The 22,482-nt window shown below is 51.7% G+C and overlaps 1 protein-coding gene across 11 annotated transcripts in view; it reads left to right on the top strand.

The window, feature by feature from the left end:
- Window positions 1–22,482, top strand: part of TREH (trehalase) — a 57,847-nt gene that overhangs the window by 2,635 nt on the left and 32,730 nt on the right. Inside the window, exons 1-8 of one of the 11 annotated variants that reach the window (XM_037882151.2) lie at window positions 1,962–2,180; window positions 18,770–18,866; window positions 19,198–19,345; window positions 20,039–20,126; window positions 20,307–20,407; window positions 20,813–20,905; window positions 21,258–21,374; window positions 22,159–22,281. In XM_037882151.2, the coding sequence (XP_037738079.1) occupies window positions 2,070–2,180; window positions 18,770–18,866; window positions 19,198–19,345; window positions 20,039–20,126; window positions 20,307–20,407; window positions 20,813–20,905; window positions 21,258–21,374; window positions 22,159–22,281 (878 nt within the window). In that variant the 5' untranslated portion in view covers window positions 1,962–2,069. Of the gene's footprint in view, window positions 1–1,961; window positions 2,181–18,765; window positions 18,867–18,894; window positions 19,031–19,197; window positions 19,346–19,595; window positions 19,752–20,038; window positions 20,127–20,306; window positions 20,408–20,812; window positions 20,906–21,257; window positions 21,375–22,158; window positions 22,282–22,482 lie in introns of those variants that run through there. The other 10 variants (XM_043533964.1, XM_043533965.1, XM_037882156.2 and 7 more) reach the window with 10 other exon arrangements.

The following is a 22,482-nucleotide window of genomic DNA, read 5'->3' as shown; positions in this document are numbered from 1 at the left end:
GGAAAACAACTAATGGGACTTACTTTGAATTTAAGATTCCTAATATTCATTAATTTGCTTGTCTAAGGAGTGGTCCTGAAAGTGGTGATGTGGGTTTATAAGAAACATTATTTCAGTTGAGTAACTTTTAAAAGGCTTCTTCTAAGTAATTGAATTAAGTACATATTTCAGTTTCATAGGACTTAGTTAAGATCACTTAGCTCTACCTGTTTAGAAATGATTTTGTGATCCATGATATACCAAACAGAATCTACCAACCCTTAGATGAAAGTCATTTGCCCATCTATAAACTGTTTTAGTTATCTCATACACAGACGGGAAATAATATACTTTGGTCTTAAGTTACCAAGAGAAGAGAAGCCTGACCTAGGGAGGAATCACTCTCCAACCATTTACCGAAAAGACCCCCGTTTACTGCTTGCTGTACAGGAAAAGGAAAAACTCAAACATTTAGTTACAACTTCTTGCTTGTCTTTGATCATGGTATCCCCAACTTATGACAAAAATCTCAGGTGCCTAAAATAGTGTGTGTGTGTGTGTGGGGGGGGGTTCCCACCCCTAGATCCTACCCCTGGATCGGCATTGGGTCAAATTTTAGTCATATCTTTTCTTACATTTCTCTAGACTTTTTTTGTTGTAATTTTAGGGATGAAGTTATTTGGCACTTAACTCTATAACACCTTTTCTATCTCATAAACTAGCTGCTACACCTTACCAGTGTGCGGTATTTAATTATGAAACTTGATCAACTACAGTAGGGGTGGTGTTAGCCTTCTGAAACAGGTACAGGCTTCTGGCAATCTGGAATAGAAAATCTTATGTTCATATCAACTGTCTGAAGTGGTTTGATAGCAATCAGTGATATGCTGTTACTTAAAAAAAAAAAAAAAAAAAGCACATCAACTTTGTCTCTCCTGAACTTGGGTATTGATGTGTCTGACATGGCAGTCTTACAGTACAGAGGTCTAATCCTTATCCAAATGTCTTGAGTTTTGGTACAGCTGCGTGTTCTGTTTTTATGGGTATTCTATAACACTGCAGTTATACTTGCAAATTTATGACCCATGCCGCTACCACTAGCAATGGCAGAAGTTGTAGCATGGACAGGACTTGAGTTTATTTTTGTGTGCTGTGCCAGTAGTGGAGAGTGAGGAAAAAGCACAATAGCACCTGAAAGCTTACTGTACCAAATCTTCTGTCTCATCTGAAATCTAAAGAATGGGGTTAGTTCACCTTCAAAACCACACTGACTGATGGGAAAATTTGCTTGGTAACCTTTCACTTTTTTTTTCCTCTCTCTTACAACACACCTTCCTTTAACTGAGTGAATTTTCCAAATTTCCTTCAGAGATGGAAGTGACAAAATAGTATCATTCAGTTTGCTATCCCCTCTGGGTACCTTTCTGGGATGTGGGCACCTATAAACTTGTTTGTGCAAGCAAAGTACTTTGCGGTTTCCATGTCTAGTTATCAGCATGATGAATGCATAGATAATGCTGCTTTGTGGTGGCCAGTTCTGTGCCTATTCTCACTCTTCTCTAAGGCAGCCATCTTCCCATTCCCTAGCTATTACAATGTGGTCTCTTAGTCTCATGAGGCCTTTGGTAATAGAAGTAAGATTGCTGCTAATCTATAGGCAGACCCTGGAAAGCATTTGTGGGACTCTGTGGGTTGAGGCAGGCTCTGCCAGCCTAACGACCGGAGCAAAGAAGTAAATGCTGACTGCATGGCAGCCAGCGTGTTGGAGGTGGACGGGGCGGAGGCTCCGGCTTCGGGCTAGCATGTCTGTCGGGGCAGAGGGAAGGGCTTGTCTATCGTGCAGGGAAAGGGTGACTGCCCAGCGGCAGCAGGCCCCGAGAGCACGGGCCTGCCCAGCAGCTGCCTGCCCGCGACCAGGCCTCGCGGGAGTGAGCGCCCTCTGATTGGCCGGCTGCCCCTGGGAGAATAACCAATCAAAGCTACGCAAGGTAGAGCGCGCTCTCGTTCTCTCGCCCCTCAGCAACGCAAGCCGCCGCTGAGGGGGTGAAGCGGGGCCTGTCTTGCGCCCGCCTCCGGGCAACCGCGAGAAGATGGCGGATCCGCTCCTCCCCGCCTCGCTGCCGCAGCCGGCCTGGGCAGCGCTCGCGGGGAGCCCCTGCGGCCGCCCCGGAGGCCGGGGAAGAGCTGCAGAAGGAGCGGAGGTGAGGCGGAGCGCGGCTTCCCCGCGGGCTGCTGAGCTCCCGGGGGCGGGGCTGAGGCTCTTTGGGGCGAGGGGGCGGATTTGCTTTAATTGCTGGGCCGGCGGATGGGGGGCGAGAGCTCCTGCCGCTGGGCCCAGAGTCCCCTCGCCAGGGTGCCTGGGGGAGCCCAGTTCCGTGTCTCCCTCTTACCTGCACTGGGGGTGGGCAAGGGGAGTTCAAACATCAAAAGGCAGACCAACCCCCCCCGTGTGTAAAAGCAAAAAACGCCGTGTGTGTGTGTGTGTGTGTGTAAAAGCAAACCCCCCCCCCCCCCCGTGTGTGTGTGTGTGGGTAAAAGCAAACCCCCCCCCCCGTGTGTGTGTGGGTAAAAGCAAACCCCCCCCCCCCGTGTGTGTGTGTGTGGGTAAAAGCAAAAAACCACCCCCCCCGTGTGTGTGTGGGTGGGTGGGTAAAAGCAAACCCCCCCCCCCCGTGTGTGTGGGTGGGTGGGTAAAACCAACCCCCCCCCCTTGTGTGTGTGGGTGGGTGGGTAAAAGCAAACCCCCCCCCCCTTGTGTGTGTGGGTGGGTGGGTAAAAGCAAACCCCCCCCCCCCCGTGTGTGTGTGTGTGTGGGTAAAAGCAAACCCCCCCCCCCGTGTGTGTGTGTGGGTAAAAGCAAACCCCCCCCCCGTGTGTGTGTGTGTGGGTGGGTGGGTGGGTAAAAGCAACCCCCCCCCCCGTGTGTGTGGGTGGGTGGGTAAAAGCAAACCCCCCCCCCCCCGCCGTGTGTGTGTGTGGGTGGGTAAAAGCAAACCCCCCCCCCCCCGCCGTGTGGGTGGGTGGGTGAGTAAAAGCAAACCCCCCCCCCCGTGTGTGGGTGGGTAAAAGCAAACCCCCCCCCCCCCCCGTGTGTGGGTGGGTGGGTAAAAGCAAACCCTCCCCCCCCCCCCGTGTGTGGGTGGGTGGGTAAAAGCAAACCCTCCCCCCCCCCCGTGTGGGTGGGTGGGTAAAAGCAAACCCTCCCCCCCCCCCGTGTGTGGGTGGGTGGGTAAAAGCAAACCCTCCCCCCCCCACGTGTGTGTGTGTGTGTGTAAAAGCAACCCCCCCCCCCGTGTGTGTGTGTGTGGGTAAAAGCAAACCCCCCCCCCCGTGTGTGTGGGTAAAAGCAAAAAACCACCCCCCCCCCCCGTGTGTTTGTGTGGGTGGGTGGGTGGGTAAAAGCAAACCCCCCCCCCCCCCCGTGTGTGGGTGGGTGGGTAAAAGCAAACCCCCCCCCCCGTGTGTGTGTGTGTGGGTGGGTAAAAGCAAACCCCCTCCCCCCCCCGTGTGTGTGTGGGTGGGTGGGTAAAAGCAAACCCCCTCCCCCCCCCGTGTGTGTGTGGGTGGGTGGGTAAAAGCAAACCCCCTCCCCCCCCCCCGTGTGTGTGGGTGTGGGTGGGTAAAAGCAAACCCTCCCCCCCCCCCCGTGTGTGGGTGGGTGGGTAAAAGCAAACCCACCCCCCCCGTGTGTGTGTGGGTGGGTGGGTAAAAGCAAACCCACCCCCCCCGTGTGTGTGTGGGTGGGTGGGTAAAAGCAAACCCACCCCCCCCCCCCGTGTGTGTGTGTGTGGGTGGGTAAAAGCAAACCCCCCCCCCGCCGTGTGTGTGGGTGGGTAAAAGCAAACCCCCCCCCCGTGTGTGGGTGGGTGGTTAAAAGCAACCCCCCCCCCCCCCGTGTGTGGGTGGGTGGGTGGGTAAAAGCAAACCCCCCCCCCGTGTGTGGGTGGGTGGGTAAAAGCAAACCCCCCCCCCCCCGTGTGTGTGGGTGGGTGGGTAAAAGCAAACCCCCCCCCCCCCCCCCCGTGTGTGTGGGTGGGTGGTAAAAGCAAATCCCCCCCCGTGTGTGTGTGTGGGTGGGTAAAAGCAAATCCCCCCCCGTGTGTGTGGGTGGGTGGGTAAAAGCAAATCCCCCCCCGTGTGTGTGGGTGGGTGGGTAAAAGCAACCCCCCCCCCCGTGTGTGTGTGTGTGGGGGGGTGGGTAAAAGCAAACCCCCCCCCGTGTGTGTGGGTGGATAAAAGCAAACCCCCCCCCCCCGTGTGTGTGGGTGGGTAAAAGCAAAACCACCCCCCCCCCCCGTGTGGGTGGGTAAAAGCAAAAAACCACCCCCCCCCCCCCGTGTGGGTGGGTGGGTGGGTGGGTAAAAGCAAAAAACCACCCCCCCCCGTGTGTGTGTGGGTAAAAGCAAACCCCCCCCCCCGTGTGTGGGTAAAAGCAAAAAACCACACACCCCCCCGTGTGTGTGTGTGTGGGTAAAAGCAAACCCCCCCCCCCGTGTGTGTGGGTAAAAGCAAAAAACCACCCCCCCCCCCGTGTGTGTGTGGGTGGGTAAAAGCAAAAAACCACACCCCCCCCCCCGTGTATGGGTAAAAGCAAAAAACACCACTCCCCTCTGTGTGTGTGTGTGTGTGTGTGTGTAAAACCAAAAAAAAAAAAACCCCTTCACCATCAGCTTCAGCTTGGTCCAGTCTACACAAGAGATCCACTTCCTGGACACTACAGTGCTAATAAACGATGGTCACATAAACACCACCCTATACCGGAAACCTACTGGCCGCTATTCGTACCTACATGCCTCCAGCTTTCACCCTGACTACACCACACGATCCATTGTCTACAGCCAAGCTCTGCGATACAACCGCATTTGCTCCAACCCCTCAGACAGAGACAAACACCTACAAGATCTCTATCAAGCATTCTTACAACTACAATACCCACCTGCGGAAGTGAAGAAACAGATTGATAGAGCCAGAAGAGTTCCCAGAAGTCACCTACTACAGGACAGGCCTAACAAAGAAAATAACAGAACGCCACTAGCCGTCACCTTCAGCCCCCAACTAAAACCCCTCCAACGCATTATTAAGGATCTACAACCTATCCTGAAGGATGACCCAACACTCTCACAAATCTTGGGAGACAGGCCAGTCCTTGCCTACAGACAGCCCCCCAGCCTGAAGGAAATACTCACCAGCAACCACATACCACACAACAGAACCACTAACCCAGGAACCTATCCTTGCAACAAAGCCTGTTGCCAACTGTGCCCACATATCTATTCAGGGGACAACATCACAGGGCCTAATCACATCAGCCACACTATCAGAGGCTCGTTCACCTGCACATCCACCAATGTGATATATGCCATCATGTGCCAGCAATGCCCCCCTGCCATGTACATTGGTCAAACTGGACAGTCTCTACGTAAAAGAATAAATGGACACAAATCAGATGTCAAGAATTATAACATTCATAAACCAGTCGGAGAACACTAATCGCGTGACCAGACAGATTGAACAGACATGAAAGTTGCGATATTACAACAAAAAGACTTCAAAACCAGACTCCAGCGAGAGACTGTTGAATTGGTATTCATTTGCAAATTGGATACAATTAACTTAGGTTTCCTTGCATAATGACTTAGCCACTCCCAGTCTCTATTCAAGCCTATTTCCCCTTGTTTTTTCCTAACCCCCCCTCCCCCCCCCCCCTCCGACGTTCTTGTTAAACCCTGGATTTGTGCTGGAAATGGCTCAACTTGATTATCATACACATTGTAAGGAGAGGTTTCAGAGTAACAGCCGTGTTAGTCTGTATTCGCAAAAAGAAAAGGAGTACTTGTGGCACCTTAGAGACTAACCAATTTATTTGAGCATAAGCTTTCGTGAGCTACAGCTCACTTCATCCAACGAAGTGAGCTGTAGCTCACGAAAGCTTATGCTCAAATAAATTGGTTAGTCTCTAAGGTGCCACAAGTACTCCTTTTCTTTTTGCGAATACAGACTAACACGGCTGTTACTCTGAAACCTGTGTGTGTGTGTGTGTGTGTGTGTAAAACCAACCCCCCCGTGTGTGGTGTGTGTGTGTGTAAAACCAACCCCCCCCTCGTGTGTGTGTGTAAAACCAAAAAACCCCCCTCTGTGTGTGTGCGTGTGTGTAAAACCAACCCCCATGTGTGTAAAACCAAACCCCCTGTGTGTGTGTAAAACCAAAAAAAACCTCTGTGTGTGTGTGTGTGTAAAACCAAAAAAAACCCCTCTGTGTGTGTGTGTGTGAAACCAAAAAAAACCCCCTCTGTGTGTGTGTGAAACCAAAAAACCCCCCTCTGTGTGTGTGTGCAATACCAACCCCCCTGTGTGTGCACACGTGTGTGTAAAACCAAAAAACTCCTCTCTGTGTGTGTGCGTGTGTGTAAAACCAACCCCCCGTGTGTGTAAAACCAACCCCCCCCCCTCTGTGTGTGTGTGTGAAACAAAAAAAAACCCCTGTGTGTGTGTGTGTGTGTGTGTGTGTGTGTGAAACCAAAAAAAAAACCTGTGTGTGTGTGAAAAACCTCAGACTTTTTGGTGCCCAACTCATGATTTAGGTCTCTTGAGGCTGGGAAGACTCGGTATGTTTCTGCATCTGCAGAGATAGCTCTGATTGAAGTGTAGATATACCCAAAGTCTTGTCTAGAGCAACTGGACACATGGGGTGCTAAACTTGCTGGAGTATTTTAGAGGTTTTGTGAAGAGGATGTTCTTTGCATTCAAGCATTTCCTGAATACTGCAAGGCATGGGTCATTGTTTTTACTGCCTGTTATGTGTGTTTGTATCATTCTGAAGAGGACTCTCAATATCAGCCTGCCCTAGAATAACTTGATGCAGAGTATTCCACTCAGTTTAAAAAAATCTCAGTGCAGCATAGGATTAAAAGAAACATCCCCCATTCTATTGAAATGCAGGTCCCCCTCTACAAGTAGCTGCCAGAATTTGTGGGGCGGACCAGAAGGGAAGTGGCTTTTGTCTTCATATAGCTAGCACTGATATAAAATCTGTCTGACTGTTAGTGAAATAAAATGAAGCAGCAGTTATCTTAAAATGCCATTCTAAATGTAGGGTGGGAGGGGAAAGGATAGGGATCACTACTTGCCAAATGGAAAATGTCAAGAGGGAGGGAGTGAGATTTGTATCTTCCAATGATATTGGCAAAAACGATAATTTAAAATAATGATGGACTTAATGGGCTTGAGAGTTTGGGGGTGGGGCAGACACACCAGCACTGGAGTCTTTGTTGCCAAAATCTAGGGCAAGGATGTTGAGGACCAAAAGTTGTCCCCATCTGAGGCTGTTTGGTAGCTTTTATGAAACAAGTTGGTAGGTCTCAATCAAGTTGCTAGGATACAGGTCTCCATTTTGTTCCTCTTACACTAACTGGCTCCTTGTGAGGGCAATGCCTAGCTGGGTCTAGGACAGGGGCGGGCAAACTTTTTGCCCTTACGGCCACATGGTGTTTCTGAAATTGTATGGAGGGCTGGTTAGGGGAGGCTGTGCCTCCCCAAACAGCCAGGCGTGGCCCACCCCCAGCTGACGTCCCCCCACGCTTCTCACCCCCTGATGGCCCCCCCGGGACTCTTGCCCTATCCAACCCCACCTGTTCCCTGCCCCATCCACCCCTCCCTGACCGCCCCCAGACCTCCCACCGCCCCATCCAACTCCCACTCCTTCCTGACTGCCCCCCCCCCCCCGGACCCCTGCCTCCATTCAACCCCCCGTTCCCCGCCCTCTGACCGCCCCAACCCATATCCACACCCGCCCCCTGATCACCACCCCGAACTCCACTGCCCTCTATCCAACCCCCCTTTCCCCCTTACCATGCTGCCTGGAGCACCGGTGGCTGGCGGTGCTACAGCTGTGCCGCCGAGAGCCCCAGGCTCTGCAGCTGCACTGCCTGGTAAGACCTCACAGCCCTGTCGCCCAGAGCATTGTGCCAGTGGCGCAGTGAGCTGAGGCTGCCGAGGGGGGGGAACAGCAGGAGAGGGGCCGGGGGCTAGCCTCCCCGGACAGGAGCTCAGGAGCCGGGCAGGAGGGTCCTGTAAGCCGGATGTGGCCCACGGGCTGTAGTTTGCCCACCTCTGGTCTAGGAGATGGAACTCCCTTATTGGGGCTTCCTCCAGGTCAAGCTGGAGGCATGCTGGCAGTGCATCCGGTGGAAGCCTGCCTTACTGACCCTGCTGTGTGGAGTGGGTGAATAGTAAAGTCAGTCTCCAGCATTGGTAAGCTGGCAACTTTCATCAGCGCGAAACTCAGAGCTTTAAAACAAACCAGACTCTTACAGGAGCTTGTTGCAAAGTGAAGTTGCCCCCTGCATATTCACAGAATCTCAGGGGAAATGCGAGAGGCCCACATGGTAAAAGGACTGAGTTCTGTTGTTGCCTGGGCTATGGAGAACACTGATGGTTCTTGGGGTACCCAGGACTGAGAATCACCTTGTTACTCTCCTGGCTCTAGCATGAGGGACATTTGCTTGTGCTTAACTGATTGTCAGCTCCCTGATACCGCTAGTCTATTAGCCACCCAAGCAGACACCTCTGGGCTATGCCAACCATTACTTTGCCTTGCAGGTTAGCAATAGGTGCACCCCAGTCCTTGAGCCCCTTTGAAGCATTCCCTGCAGTGTCAAGCCCCTTATCCACTGAAGACTCACAGAAATACCAGGTCTGCTATCCTCAATGGAACAGTGTACACGCTAGCCTGTGTGAGTCAACTTAGGATCAGCACCTGACTTAATATCACAGCACTTATATATCTTTATAGTGAAAACAAGAATAAGTTTATTATTAAGGATTACAGATTCAGGAGACAGTAAAGATATTGGGAACAAAAGGTTACATATAAATCAAAATTACATGATTTCTAGAGACTAAACTTAAGTAATAAGTTAACCTGGAGTCTAAAGAAGTTTCTCACACAAAGACTTTTGCAGCATCTTCAACCAAGGTTGATTGAGAATCCGTAAATGGACTTCCTGTTTCCTTCCTAGGTGCAGGGTAAGGGAGGCATAACCATCCCATGGATTGTTTTTCAAGTGTGCTGCAGCCTTGTTGACTTCACATTTCTTTAAACCTTTGTATGTAAAGGGGCATCATTGTGTTAGTTTACAATGCTTAATTTACATCCAACAGAGAGAGACTGATAAACATCTTTTGTCTGAAAGAAAACTTGTTTCTCTCCCTCTGCTGGTGACTCCTGCATTCTTAGATCATGTATCAAGGTATTTCCAGTATATATACATAACTCCATATATGGTATCTGTACATACATTTCACAATGATATTAATGATCAGTGTGACCCTGGCTTTATTTAAGATTTCACATGACATTCTTTGGTGAATCAGAATTAGGACATTTCTATAACCTCCTTGCCAGTTGGCTTTAAGAGGTTCTTGGGTCTTGTCCTTCCCTTCTCACATTTATCTCCAGACTTCTTCTCCTTGACCAGATCTATTCCGCTCCCAACAATCTTCTATTCATTGAACTTTTTGAAACTTTGCACTTTTAGAGAGAGGTAAGGGATTTACTCTGTGTACACAATTTTGCAGAGGGACAATAGGATTGAGATCTGTTATTTCTCCCCTCTCTATATTATTTATTTTAAAACATTTTTGCTGCTAAAAAGCATGTTATCTCTGGAGACACAAATCCACAGTTTGAGAACTGCAAAACTAAGCATCTCTGATGGTATCTTCTAGACTGAGCACTGAGTCCCATTGGGTAGATAGAAAGATTAACCTAAATAATCTGTACAGAAGCCCCTGGAACCCCATAAAATTGGGTCCCTAATCCGTGAACTATTGGAACTCTTTTACAAAACTTTTCTTAAACATTACATGAATATATTGTCTCATACTATAGAATTGGACTTTAAAATCTCTATTCCATGATGAGATATCTTTGAGCTATAATGCATCTTAATTATAGCTATCTTTAGATAGGTTTTTCCTCAAAAAGCATTTTATCAAAAAAATCCAATTTAAATTTTAAAAAGTATTTAAAAAAAAAAAAAAAAAACCCCAACGATTTTTTTTTAATCATTGATTTTTATTTACCCTGGTTCCTTCTGTTTCCTCTATCCATCCATGGGTCCCTCCTCACTCACTCCCTGCTCTTTTCTTTTTCTGGCCTTCTCTGTGCCCTCATGAGGTGCCTGATGTTGGGGCTTGGAGTACAAGTCCCTTTACACAGGCCTTTTTCTGTAGTGTACAGTGTACTTGGACGTGTTTGATCTGTTGCTGAACTCCCTTCCTTTCCTCCCCTCCTCACCCCATGATGGGGTGCACTACTGCCATATGGTGCCATAAGAGCCGCTGGAGCTACCCCACCCTGTGCTAGAGACTTGGACTGTTATTAATGGGTTAGTATCAAGAAAGACCGAATTTTCAGGCTGTGTCTCTGAGAGATAAAGCTACTGCAAATAGTTCCAAATAATTTTCTTTGCCAAGGATTGAAGAAGCAGCCACACCTTTTGAAATCTAATGCTAGCCCCCCTTAATGCATGCAGTTTATCTCAGACTTTGCTTCACAGACCTTTGCACAGGTGGGTGGAATCTGGTGCAACTAACTTAATGATTCAGCAGAACAGCAAACACTTCATTCTTCTCCTCTCAAATGGCTTGCTCTGCAAGGATTTTGGTGACAGCCTGGTGCTTTTTTGTCGGCATCTCTGTTTCTGTGCTAGGGTGGCAAGGACTGGTCTATGGGCTCCCACCTCCTTGTGAGAGGTAACTACTTCCTGGGTCCCTGAGGGGTTGGTGGGTCTCCTGGTGACTGATCTTGGGGCAGGGACATAGTCTAATTATTTTTCTAATAAAGTGTCCTGGACTGTGCTATACAAATAAGAGTTGTTTAGACGCACAGTGCTGGTAGAAGATTGGGGGATCAATAAGAATATGCTGAGAGCGGCATATAAGACGTGTGTGTGTACACTCTCTAAGATCTTTACTCTTTTCCCTTCCCCTCCCCAACCCTCCTATGGGCCCTTCTCCTCCTTCTTCGAGTGCTTGCTCATATCCATTCCAATTAGGTGTGCGTGCGCCGCGTGCACGATTGTCAGAGAATTTTTACCCTAGCAATACCCGGTGGGTCGGCTGTGGAGCCCGCTGGAGTGGCGCCTTCATGGCGCTAGATATATACCCTAGCCGACCCAGCGCCCCCTCAGTTCCTTCTTACTGCCCGTGACAGTTGTTGGAACTGTGGAGCTCGGCTTTGCGGCTCTCCACTCTCCCTAGCGTCAGAGAAAAACACAGTTCTCACTCTCAGGTTGGGTGCAGCAAATCAGATACGCTTTATTACCTCAAGCAATTGCACAGAGGTAGAGAGTGCACTAGGACACAGGGTTTTCCCCCACCTAGGCAGGTCTCTCCCAGATAAACAATTTGAGCAAGTTTTTATACCTTTATTACAGACAATAATAAGCAACAACTGCATATTGTTTATACATATTCCTTCATGATATTTTATTTTTCTTACCATTTCTCTTATAGTCTGCATTCTATTCTTATCTAATACAAGGTCACAACAGCCTCTTTCACAGTTGTTTTCCACTCGCTTCGCACTATCCCTGCTTCTACAAATCTCGCGTTATTAAAGCTAGCGTGAGCCTGACTCCTGCTCACTTCAGAGGCCTGCATTCAAATTCCCTTTATCTACTTCTACACTAGCGACACTGTCTTCATAGTTTGTTAATTGTTATAGTTGTTGTAGTTTTAGTATAGTTATAGTAGTGGGTTAGAAGGGATCTCCTCCCCGCCTGCCGCTTGGGCTCATGCCCAAGGCTCCGGGCTTTAAACCTTGTTCATCTTGTGCTAAGCCCATGCCAACGGGAGACCCCGACGACTCCTGCCTGAAGTGTCTGGGGGAAACCCACCAGGCAGACAAGTGCAAAATTTGCAAGGGATTTTGGCCCAGGACCGAGAAGGAGTGGGACTTTAGATTAAAACAGCTCCTGATGGAGGCAGCTCTTCGCCCAGATCCTCCAGCAGCAAGCCGAGACCCGGTGCCGACCGCCTCGGTGCGCAGTGCCCCGGCGGCAGCAGTAGGTACTGCACCGCAGTTGGACTCTGGCAGAGACCCGCGGCACCGAAGTTCCCCAGCACCGCAACCGGTGCAGTCAGTCCGGCACTGTTCTCATTTGCCTGGCCAAAAGCAGCACCGCAGGCCAGAGATAGCTGCTCCACCTCAGCAGTCGCCAGCGCCCCTGGGACCGCCCTCGGAGTTGCATCCGGTAGTGGAGCAACCGAGGATTCAAGCGCCGACGTTGGCGCCGCTGACTCTGGCACCGAGGGAAGAGCCATTGAGTCCGGCGCACATGGGCTCCCCGACTCGTAGCGTGGTCGAGCCCCAGCTCCTATCAACGCTGGATACCTTTGCGGCGGCAAGGGACCTCATTGCGATGACAGAGTCGACATCACCGCAAACAGTGGCACTGGCTCCTGTTCGTGCGGTACCGTCCCGGGGCAAACCATCCCTGATCCGGCCATCGGCTCCTCATTTGGAACTACGGCACCGGTCCCGTTCTTGGATCCATTCCTGCTCCCAACGTCGTTCTCAGTCCCTGTGACGCTCACAGTCCTGACGCCGCTCCCTCTCGCGGCGCCGGTCATACTCGCAATGCCAGTCATACTCATGGCACCGATCCGGCTCGCAGTGCCGTTCCGACTCGCAGGGCAGGTCAGACTCCCGGCACCGCTCATGGCACCGCTCTACACATTGGTCACCGTCCCGGAGCAGGTCTTGGTGCCACTCTCGGAGACTATCATCGTCGCGGTCAAGATCCGGATCGCGGCATCGGTCCAGACCTTGGCACTGGTCTCGGTCCCGGCACTGCACCCCAGGTTTGTAGCGCTGCTCCCCGCAGTCGTGGCACCGATCCCCGGGCGCCTGGTACCAGTTTCCACCGTGTCCAGGTGACTCGACGCAGACACGTTCAGCACTGCCTTGGCCTTTGCGATCTGCCTCACATTCATCGCAGTCCGATGTGGGCTCACGACCCGGCCACACAGCTCATAGCCTCAGCGAGGGTGATGCTGCCCATTGGCAAGAGGAAGACCATGATCCCATCCAAGGGTCTGCCCAGTGGCCTTTTGGACACTGTGGGCTTACCACCAAGCCCAGGGCACCCCATCCGGGGCCTCCCGCTCAGCCCACTCAGAGCTTCAGGTGCCAGAGGCAACCATAAGCCATCCTGCTCCAGGGGGCATGGAAACCACAGCCTCAACTCCGGGGCAGGGTCCAGACTCCGGAGTTGTGGACCCCGGACGACAAGACCTGACCCAGCAGGAAACACCACTGGACCCCCTGGCTCCCGTGGCGTCGTCCTCATGCTCCCCAGACAAGGCGGTGGCTGGGGCAATGGTCTCGGGTCCCCTTCCAATAGACCTCCATGCCCACCAGGACCTCCTGCGTAGGGTGGCACGGAACGTGAACCTCCAAGTGGAGGAGGTGGTGGATTTGGAGGACCAGGTGGTGGACATTTTGTCAGCGGAGGCCCCGTCTCGAGTAGCTTTACCACTCATTCGCACCATACAGACCATGGCCAGAACAATCTGGCAAACGCCTGCATCCATCCCTCCAACTGCTAAAGGGGTGGAGAGGAAATATTTTGTCCCCTCCAAAGATTATGAGTACCTCTATGCTCACCCTCAGCCATGTTCACTAGTGGTGGCCTCGGTGAATGAGAGGGAGCGGCATGGGCAACAGGCTCCAGCGCCCAAGTCGAAAGACGCCAGGTGTCTCGATTTTGTTCGGGCGCAAAATCTATTTCTCAGGGGGGCTGCAGCTCAGGGTCATGAACCAGCAGGCGCTCCTGAGCCGCTATGACTACAATTCGTGGAACTCTATGTTAAAATTCAAGGAGCTAGTACCTCCGGAGTCCAGAGATGAGTTTGGGGCCCTGGTAGAGGACGGCAAAAAGGTGGCCAGGACCTCCTTACAGGCCTCATTAGATGCCATGGACTCCGTTGCCCGGACCCTTGAGTCGGGAATAGCCATGCGGCGCATATCCTGGCTGCAGGTGTCCGGCCTGCCGCCAGAACTGCAGCAAACCCTACAGGACCTTCCCTTTGAAGGACAAGGCCTGTTTTCGGATAAGACCGATTCCAGGCTCCAAAGCCTTAAAGATTCTAGGGCCATAATGCGCTCCCTGGGGATGCACACACTGGTCACACAACGGAGGCCCTTAAAACCCCAGCCTCAACGATCCTATCCCCCTCCTCGGCCAAGGCAGGACTTTTGTAGGAGATGTGGTGTAAGAAGTCCACCAACCACCAGCCAGGGCAGAACCAAGGCCCAGCTAAACCTCCGGCGGGGCCCAAACAAAACTTTTGAAGGCGCGCCCGAGGACGGTGTACCGGACGTCAGTCAGGATCCTTCGCCACTGTTCCAGAATTGTTTATCCCGTTTCACTGTGCATGGTCCCTCATAACTACGGACCGTTGGGTTCTTTGCATGATGGAAAAGGGATATTCTGTCCAATTTTCTTTCTCCCCACCCTCCCTCCCTGTCCCTCTTCAGGGACCCTTCTCACAAGCAACTCCTTATGCAGGAAGTGCAGACGCTCCTAACCATGGGAGTGATCGAGGAGGTTCCAAGGGAGTTAAGGGGCAGGGGTTTTTACTCCTGTTACTTCCTAATCCCCAAAGCAAAGGGTGGGCTTCGGCCTATTCTGGACCTGCGCGGACTCAACAAATTCATGGTAAAGTTGAGGTTCCACATGGTGTCCTTGGGGACCATCATACCTTTCCTGGAGACTGGTACGCTGCCCTTGACATGAAGGACACATATTTCCACATAGCGATTCATCCAGCGCACAGACTTTTCCTTTGCTTTGTGGTCAACTGCGAATACTATCAGTTCACGGTCCTTCCATTCAGTCTTTCTACAGCCCCCCAGATATTTACCAAATGTATAGCTGTCATGGCAGCCTCCCTCCATTGGCAACGAATCCAAGTATTCCCGTATCTCGACGATTGGCTTATCCGAGGTCACACCAGGGAACAGGTGCAGTCCCACGTCCAAGCGACCATGGCCATATTTCGTCTGTTAGGCCTCCTCCTCAATGTGGAAAAGTCAACTCTGGATCCAACCCAGAGAATAGAGTTCACTGGGGCAATCTTAGATTCCAGACTTGCCCGAGCTCTACTACCGGATGCCCGCTTCCAGTCTTTGGCGAGTCTCATCCGGAGCCTCCAAAGTTTTCTTACCTCAACGGCAAGGACGTGCTTAAGCCTTCTGGGGCACATGGCCTCCTGCACCTACTTGACCAGGCATGCCAGACTGTGGCCTCGCCCACTTCAGGCCTGGCTGACAACAGTCAATCCCCTAAGTTGAGACAGCCTAAACATGGTGGTCACTGTCCCGGAAACGGTGTTAGCCTCTCTTCGCTGGTGGTTAGACCCCAGGGCAGTATGCGAAGGAGTCCCATTCCATACACCCTCATTGTCTCTAGTCACAGACGCATCATCCGTTGGATGGGGCACCCATCTCGGGGGATGGCCAGACGCAGGGTCTATGGACCATAGCCGAACTCTCTCTACGCATCAACGTACGGGAGCTGATGGCGGTGCGCCTGATGTGTCAAGCATTCCAGGAGCATCTACATGGCCGTCGCGTGGCGGTCCTCACAGACAACACCACGGGCATGTTCTACATCAACAAGCAAGAGGGAGCTCGCTCATCCCCCCTTTGTTGGGAAGCCATTTGTCTGTGGGAGTTTTGTATAGCCCACTCCATCCACCTGATGGCGTCCTTTCTCCCAGGGGTCCAGAACACATTGGTGGACCACCTCAGCAGGTCCTTCCAGTCCCAGAAGTGGTCGATCCGTCCCGATGTCATCCACTCCATCTTCCTGAGGTGGGGGTTTCACCAGGTCGACCTGTTTGCCTTGCGCAGCAATCGGAAGTGCCAGATATTTTGCTCTCCAGGGACGCTCGCTGGGTTCTCTCACAGACGCCTTCCTACTCCCGTGGAAGGGCCAGTTGTTCTACGCCTTCCCTCCGTTCCCTCTGGTTCACATAGTCCTACTCAAGGTGTGCAGGGACAGAACATGTCTGATCCTTGTCGCCCAGGCAGCACTAGCACACCACGCTATTGGAGATATCAGTAGATGCCCCGATTCCACTCCCGCTTTGGCCGGACCTGATCTCACAAGACCACGGCCGCCTCTGTCACCCCGACCTGCAATCCCTCCACCTTACGGCGTGGATGCTGCATGGCTAACTCACTCGGAGCTTCTCTGCTCCCATTCGGTGCAGCAGGTCCTGCTAGGTAGCAGGAAGCCCTCCACTTGAGCCACGTACCTGGCCAAATGGAAGCGTTTCTCCTGCTGGTGTGCTCAATGCGGCACGCCCCCCCTGCAAACGTCCGTGCCTCTCATCTTGGACTATCTCCTGTCCCTAAAACGGCAAGGTCTGGCAATATCATCTGTTAGAGTGCACATGGCAGCCATCTCAGCTTTCCACCCAGGAGAAAGTGGACGCTCTGTTTTCTCCAACCTTAATGGTCAGTAGGTTTCTTAAGGGCCTGGACTGTCTCTATCCGCAGGTGCGGCAACCGGTTCCCACGTGGGACCTTAACCTGGTCCTCTTCAGACTTAAAGGGGCCCCGCTGGAGCTGACGGCCACCTGCTCACTTCTGTACCTCTCTTGGAAGACAGGCTTCCTCATGACTATCACTTCAGCAAGACGCGTACCTGAGATCAGAGCCCTCACTTCGGAACCACTATACACGGTCTTTCCATAAGGACAAGGTGCAGCTACGCCCTCACTCGGCTTTCCTTCCCAAGGTGGTATCAACTTTTCACGTCAGCCAGAACATTTTCCTCCCGGTCTTCTATCATGCTACTAGGCGAGAGCAATGGCTGCACCCTCTCGACGTTTGTATGGCCCTTGCCTTCTATAATGAGCATACAAAGGCGTTCAGGAAAACGACCCAGCTCTTCGTCACCGTGGCCAATCAGATGAAAGGCTTCCCGGTCTCTTCACAGTGCATCTCTGCTTGGATCACGTCCTGTATCCGTGCTTGCTATGACCTGGCCGGCATCCCTGCCAAGCCCCTCGCTGCCCATTCCACAAGGCCTCAAGCCTCGTCAGCAGCTTTCCTGGCACAGGTTCCAATATAGGAGATCTGTAGAGCTGCCACTTGGTTTTCGGTGCATACTTTTGCGTCTCACTATGCAATAGTCCAGCAATCCAGAGACGATGCGGCATTTGGTTCAGCGGTGCTGCACTCAGCGATATCTCACTCTGACCCCACCGCCTAGGTAATGCTTGGGAGTCACCTAATTGGAATCGATATGAGCAAGCACTCGAAGAAGAAAAGATGGTTACTCACCTTTGTAACTGTTGTTGTTCTTTGAGATGTGTTGCTCATATCCATTCCAAACCCACCCTCCTTCCCCTGTGTCGGAGTAGCCGGCAAGAAGGAACCGAGGGGGCGCTGGGTCAGCTAGGGTATATATCTCGCGCCGTGAAGGCGCCACTCCAGGGGGCTCCACAGCCAACCCACCGGGTGTTGCTAGGGTAAAAATTCTCCGACGATGGTGCACGTGGCGCACGCACACCTAATTGGAATCGATATGAGCAACACGTCTTGAAGAACAACAGTTACAAAGGTGAGTAATCGTCTTTTATATCATTAGGCCTTTTTGTTTAGATTAGTTCAGTCAGTCGCCCTTCCGTACCTTTTCCCATAAACATTTATTCCAGGTTAATGTGACACTTCGTGAACTTTCACATACTTCTTACTGTTGAGCTCAGAATTAGAATAAATTTGTAGGCCCGATCATCACATTAGGGTCATGCTCTCTGTGGTTGTTCAGGCTGCATCTAGCTTTCTGCTACTTCTGTGTCTCTCTTGTGTCTGTGTGGGAGAGAAACACACTACTCTACCAAACAATCCCCAGCAAAGCCCCCCGCCCACATTGAATGGTGACACGAGTCTGTTTTTTAATTTGAGGTCCTGTTTCTTAGGCTTATTTTGAATGAAGTTTACACTCACCAGTTTCAAAGTAGTTTAACCCAACCTATAACAATATTCTTCTCTCATTTCAGTGTGATTACTCTGTGCAGAGTCTTTCAGCTTCCTGTACTGTTTGCATAGGTTTAAAAAAAAAGGAAAATGTGATAGAACAATCCCAGAGAGTGGCAGGGAGTCGAAGGCAGGATATGGAAGTACTTTAAACGCTAATTAACATTGTTAGAGTTCCATGTTGGCAATGTCCCTTCAGACACAGCTGGGGTAGTGCCAGGCTGGTGCATATGGCCTGCTCTGCATGTGTCAGAGCCATGCTCTAGCCAGGCACTTTTACAGGTCTGTTATGTGGTTCTGTAAATGGTTGTAACATGTTTTTGGTTCTGTTTGGCAGGTGAGACCAAGTCATAATTGATTTTGCAGTGTAAATGGTCTCTTAGGCACCATCCGTGCTGGGGGTTCAAACAGAGTTAAGGGACCACATTTAAACTCCTATAGATAAGTGGGTTTAACAGGCCTTGGCTGTATAACTGGTTACTTGCCCCTTTCTTCCCCCTCGTTGAACGCAGCTTGGAGCTGTAGGTGTGTGGATTGGCCCCTGCCTTAAGGTTGCTGTCCATGCTAACAAGCCTGTATCATTCTGCAATTAATGAAGCAGGTTGTATCTAGCAGAAATAAGCTGGTTGCTTCCTAAGGAATTGGCTGGACCACATGGGTTAGGACATGCCTGGATGTGTCTGAATTTCACTCCCTCCCCCTTTTTTTCTCTCTCTCTCTCTCCTCAGCCAGATTTACTGCACTGGGGACCTCCTGAAGCAGGTCCAGCTGGCCAGGCTCTTCTCTGATGACAAACACTTTGTTGACATGCCGTTGCGGGAGTCTCCAGGTCAGCAATGGAGTATGGCTAGGGACACGGAGCTGTTTACCCTTTTCCCTCCTGCCAGACACCTGCAGTCTAAGCCCACACATGCCTGTTGGTGCCAGCTGGGCCCTGTGCCCATCCTACCACACTCGTACAGGATGATTAGGAATTCTGATACTAATGCACAGGTGTGTGCTGTGCCCCAGGGGGATTAGCGGGAATAGTGGCACTGTGCCCTGGTACATACTACACCAAGTAGTCACTATGCCTTCACCACTCATTTTCTTCGTGTTGGCAGATTTGACAGAACCTCAGCCAAGGCAGTAGATAGTGATTGCTCTTTTATTTTCCCCAGAACTAGTTCTGAAGAAGTTTCAGCAGCTAGTGAATGTGACTCCAGGGGGGATATTGTCCAAAGAGCAGCTACAACAGTTTGTGAGCTCATCCTTCAGTGACCCTGGACAGGAGTTTGAGCAATGGGAACCTCAGGACTGGACAAGCAGGTACAAAATGGAACACAAAGGGGCCCCTGCAAGAGTGAGTGTGGAGATGAGCCTCAGGGAATTCTCTTAACAGTTCCATGGGCTGCAGTCTGCCCTGGTGATGGGAGTAAGGGAGCCAGACTGCACTGTGCTGGGCTCTGTCCCACTATGGAGATGGGGGCTGACTACAGCTGTCTTTTTTGTTTTTAGTACTTGGGGGATGTGGTAGCTGTAATCAGTGCAAGGTGTAATCAGTGTTCCCCATTCACAGTTCTGCCAATGCACCTCACCCTGACCTGCAGCCTCCCGGCTGTTTCATCTCTGCCAATGCCCCTCCATCCTGACCTGCAGACCTTGCTGATAGTCCAGTCTTCGGCTTGGCTTGGCTTGAGCAGAGGCTACCAGTTGTGATGAAATGGACTAGAACGTGAGATTGTTTTTTCAGGGTAACACCCTCATGCCTCCAAATCCAGCTGTGATCTACTGAGGATTGAAGCTTAGGTCTCTAGAGCTAAATTGCTGATTTAGCCACATTCTGACCTGTGCATTGCGGGGAGTGGGAGCCAAGAAGGGTGCTGTGACCCATAGATTGCTGCATTATATCAGGCAGAGTATGTCACATGCAGTTTCTGGAAGCAACCCTTGCCTGTGGTGACTAGGTGCTTGGTTGTAGCTGTCTGCTCTCTTGAGTGTGTTTTCTTCTTTATCTTCCAGCCCCCAGATTTTAGCCAAGATTTCTGACCAGAAACTCCAGGCATGGGCATCAGATCTGAATGCCAAGTGGAAATCCCTGGGGAGAAAGGTAGAGATATGCTGGTGGGGGGTGACCATGTTTCTGTGCACTGTGTTTGAAAAGAGTGCGGTGAAGATTCGGCCCAGGCTAGTTGTGGGGGCTGGAGGAGGGGTAACTGGCTTAGGGAGCTGGGGGTTGTGGGAAAGGGTTGTGGGGAGTGGTGACCAACTTGGATCATCTCTTTTTCAGATCAGAGATGACGTAAGGACTCACCCGATGTTTTACTCTCAGATTTATGTGCCGTACCCTCTGATGGTGCCCGGTGGCAGGTTCATTGAATATTACTACTGGTGAGTAACAGCTGGTGTGTTGGAGCCTTGTCCTGGTTACACCTCGAACTGACTTAGCTGCAGCCACAGCTGGAACCCTGGCTCTGACCCATGCCAGTTGAGCTGGTGAGTTTTGCTAGGCTTGGCTGTCACTGGTACTGTTCATCTGGCCAGTATGCATGGGGGTTGTTTCAAATAATTGTACTTGCTGAAATTATGTGACAAGCTGTCCTGTCGCACACTAAGTGCGGCCATGACTGTAAGGTGTGGGTGCGGACAGACTGTCCTCAGCCCCGGCCTGAACCCCATGTCTTGGGAGGGTATTGGGTGTGAGCATGGACCATTACAGCTTACATTTGGTTCATGCAGGGCCACAAGCCCAAAGCATCTGGTATCGCTCATGCAGCTGCTGCTTTTGTGCTGCAGGGATTCTTACTGGGTGATTGAAGGGCTGCTCCTCTCTGAAATGGCAGTCACAGCCAAGGGGATGATACAGAACTTCCTGTACCTGGTGGAAAGGTGAGACCCTGACCTAAAGCAGGTAGAGAGAAGAGGCTGGCTGGCAGCTTGCTACCTTCCTTCCTCAGCTCTGAAGCCACTCCATCCCTGTCCAAGCATGAGGAGCTGACCAAGTGACACAACCCTAGCTCTGGCAGTGCCCTATGCTGACAGGGTGTCACTTTGAGGATGCTTGGGTGGGGACAGTTGTCTTGAGGGGCATACATCATCTTGTCCTCCCAACTTTTGCCATCTTGTCACAATTGCAGGGCCTTGCTCAGCGTGCAGTGTGGGAAGTGGGGCGGCTTCTGCAGGGCCCTTCATCTTCCTCCCCAGGGGCTGTGTAACACATGGTCTCTCCCCTGATGAGCAGATATGGGCACATCCCGAATGGAGGCCGAGTCTATTACCTGCGCCGGAGCCAGCCACCTTTCCTCACACTGATGATGGATGCCTACCTGGCCCATGCCAATGACACAGAGTTTCTCAGGTGGGCATGAAGTTCTGCTACGCGTCACCAGTACCCTGCATGTACCAGGGGGCGGAGTAGATTCTCCTTACCTCTTCCCTCCCTCCCTCCCTCCCCCATGGCTGGTGCCGATCCCTTGGGCTCCCCCTCAGGATCAGGTCGAGATGGCTGCAGAGGACATGGGTTGGCACCCTGTAACCTAAGATAATAAAGTTCCCCCATCTCCTGTGGCACCAACAAGGATCTTGCATAGCATTGAGGGTGGGGACTGGCTGCAAATGCGCGGACAGGGTGGGACCTGGAGTGACCATGAGCCTGTCCATTGGGTGCTCCGTATTCCAGGTGTCTGTGACTCTTACCCCTGTCCCCCTTTCACAATTGGCAGAACCCCCTCTTTGGGTGCACACATGCCCCTGCCTATGCCCTCTCCTCCTCCGAGATTTCCAAGCATACCCCAGGCCCCTGTGAGCCTGGCTAGTCTCAGCAAGAGCCCATTGCTGTAATATTGGGAACAGCATTGCCATGTGCACCATCTACTGACTGGTCCCAGGGCCAGCGTGGTCTGCACTCTGCTTGGGTTTGGAGGCAGGAGGAGCATTGCTCCAGGTCATGGTCTGTGCTGTGTATGCCCTTCAAAGTATACACTGAGCAACACCCACTGGGAAGTTCCCTGGAGCGGTTCATTCCCTACTGGGCTTTCTGTCCCCCCAGTTCCTGGGCAGACCCATGACTGGGTGATTTGTTCCTCATGGAAAGAGACTGCTCCGTGAGGAGGCACTGACCATGCCTGTGGTCTGATTCCCAGGGAGAATATCCATCTGCTGGAGGTGGAGTACGAGTTCTGGCAGAGGAATCGCTCTGTGAGCCTCACAGTTGGGGACAGGAATCACACTCTGAACTACTACAGCGTTCAGATTGGGGAGCCCAGGTACCATCCCAACAAGCACCATCTAATGGAGTTACACTAGAGGGGGAGTCAGGACTCCTGGGTTCTATTCCCAGCTCTGCTGCTGACTCACTGTTTGGCTTTGGGCAAGTGACTCACCCGTCCCTCCCATGCCTCAGTTTCCCCAGCAACAGAGGGGGATAATCCTCCTGCCCCCCTCTTTTGGGGGCTATTGCACATGCA

The sequence above is a fragment of the Chelonia mydas genome, chromosome 22, assembly GCF_015237465.2.
Source record: "Chelonia mydas isolate rCheMyd1 chromosome 22, rCheMyd1.pri.v2, whole genome shotgun sequence".
Classification (NCBI taxonomy): domain Eukaryota; kingdom Metazoa; phylum Chordata; order Testudines; family Cheloniidae; genus Chelonia; species Chelonia mydas.
This window is presented reverse-complemented; position numbering and strand designations above follow the sequence as displayed.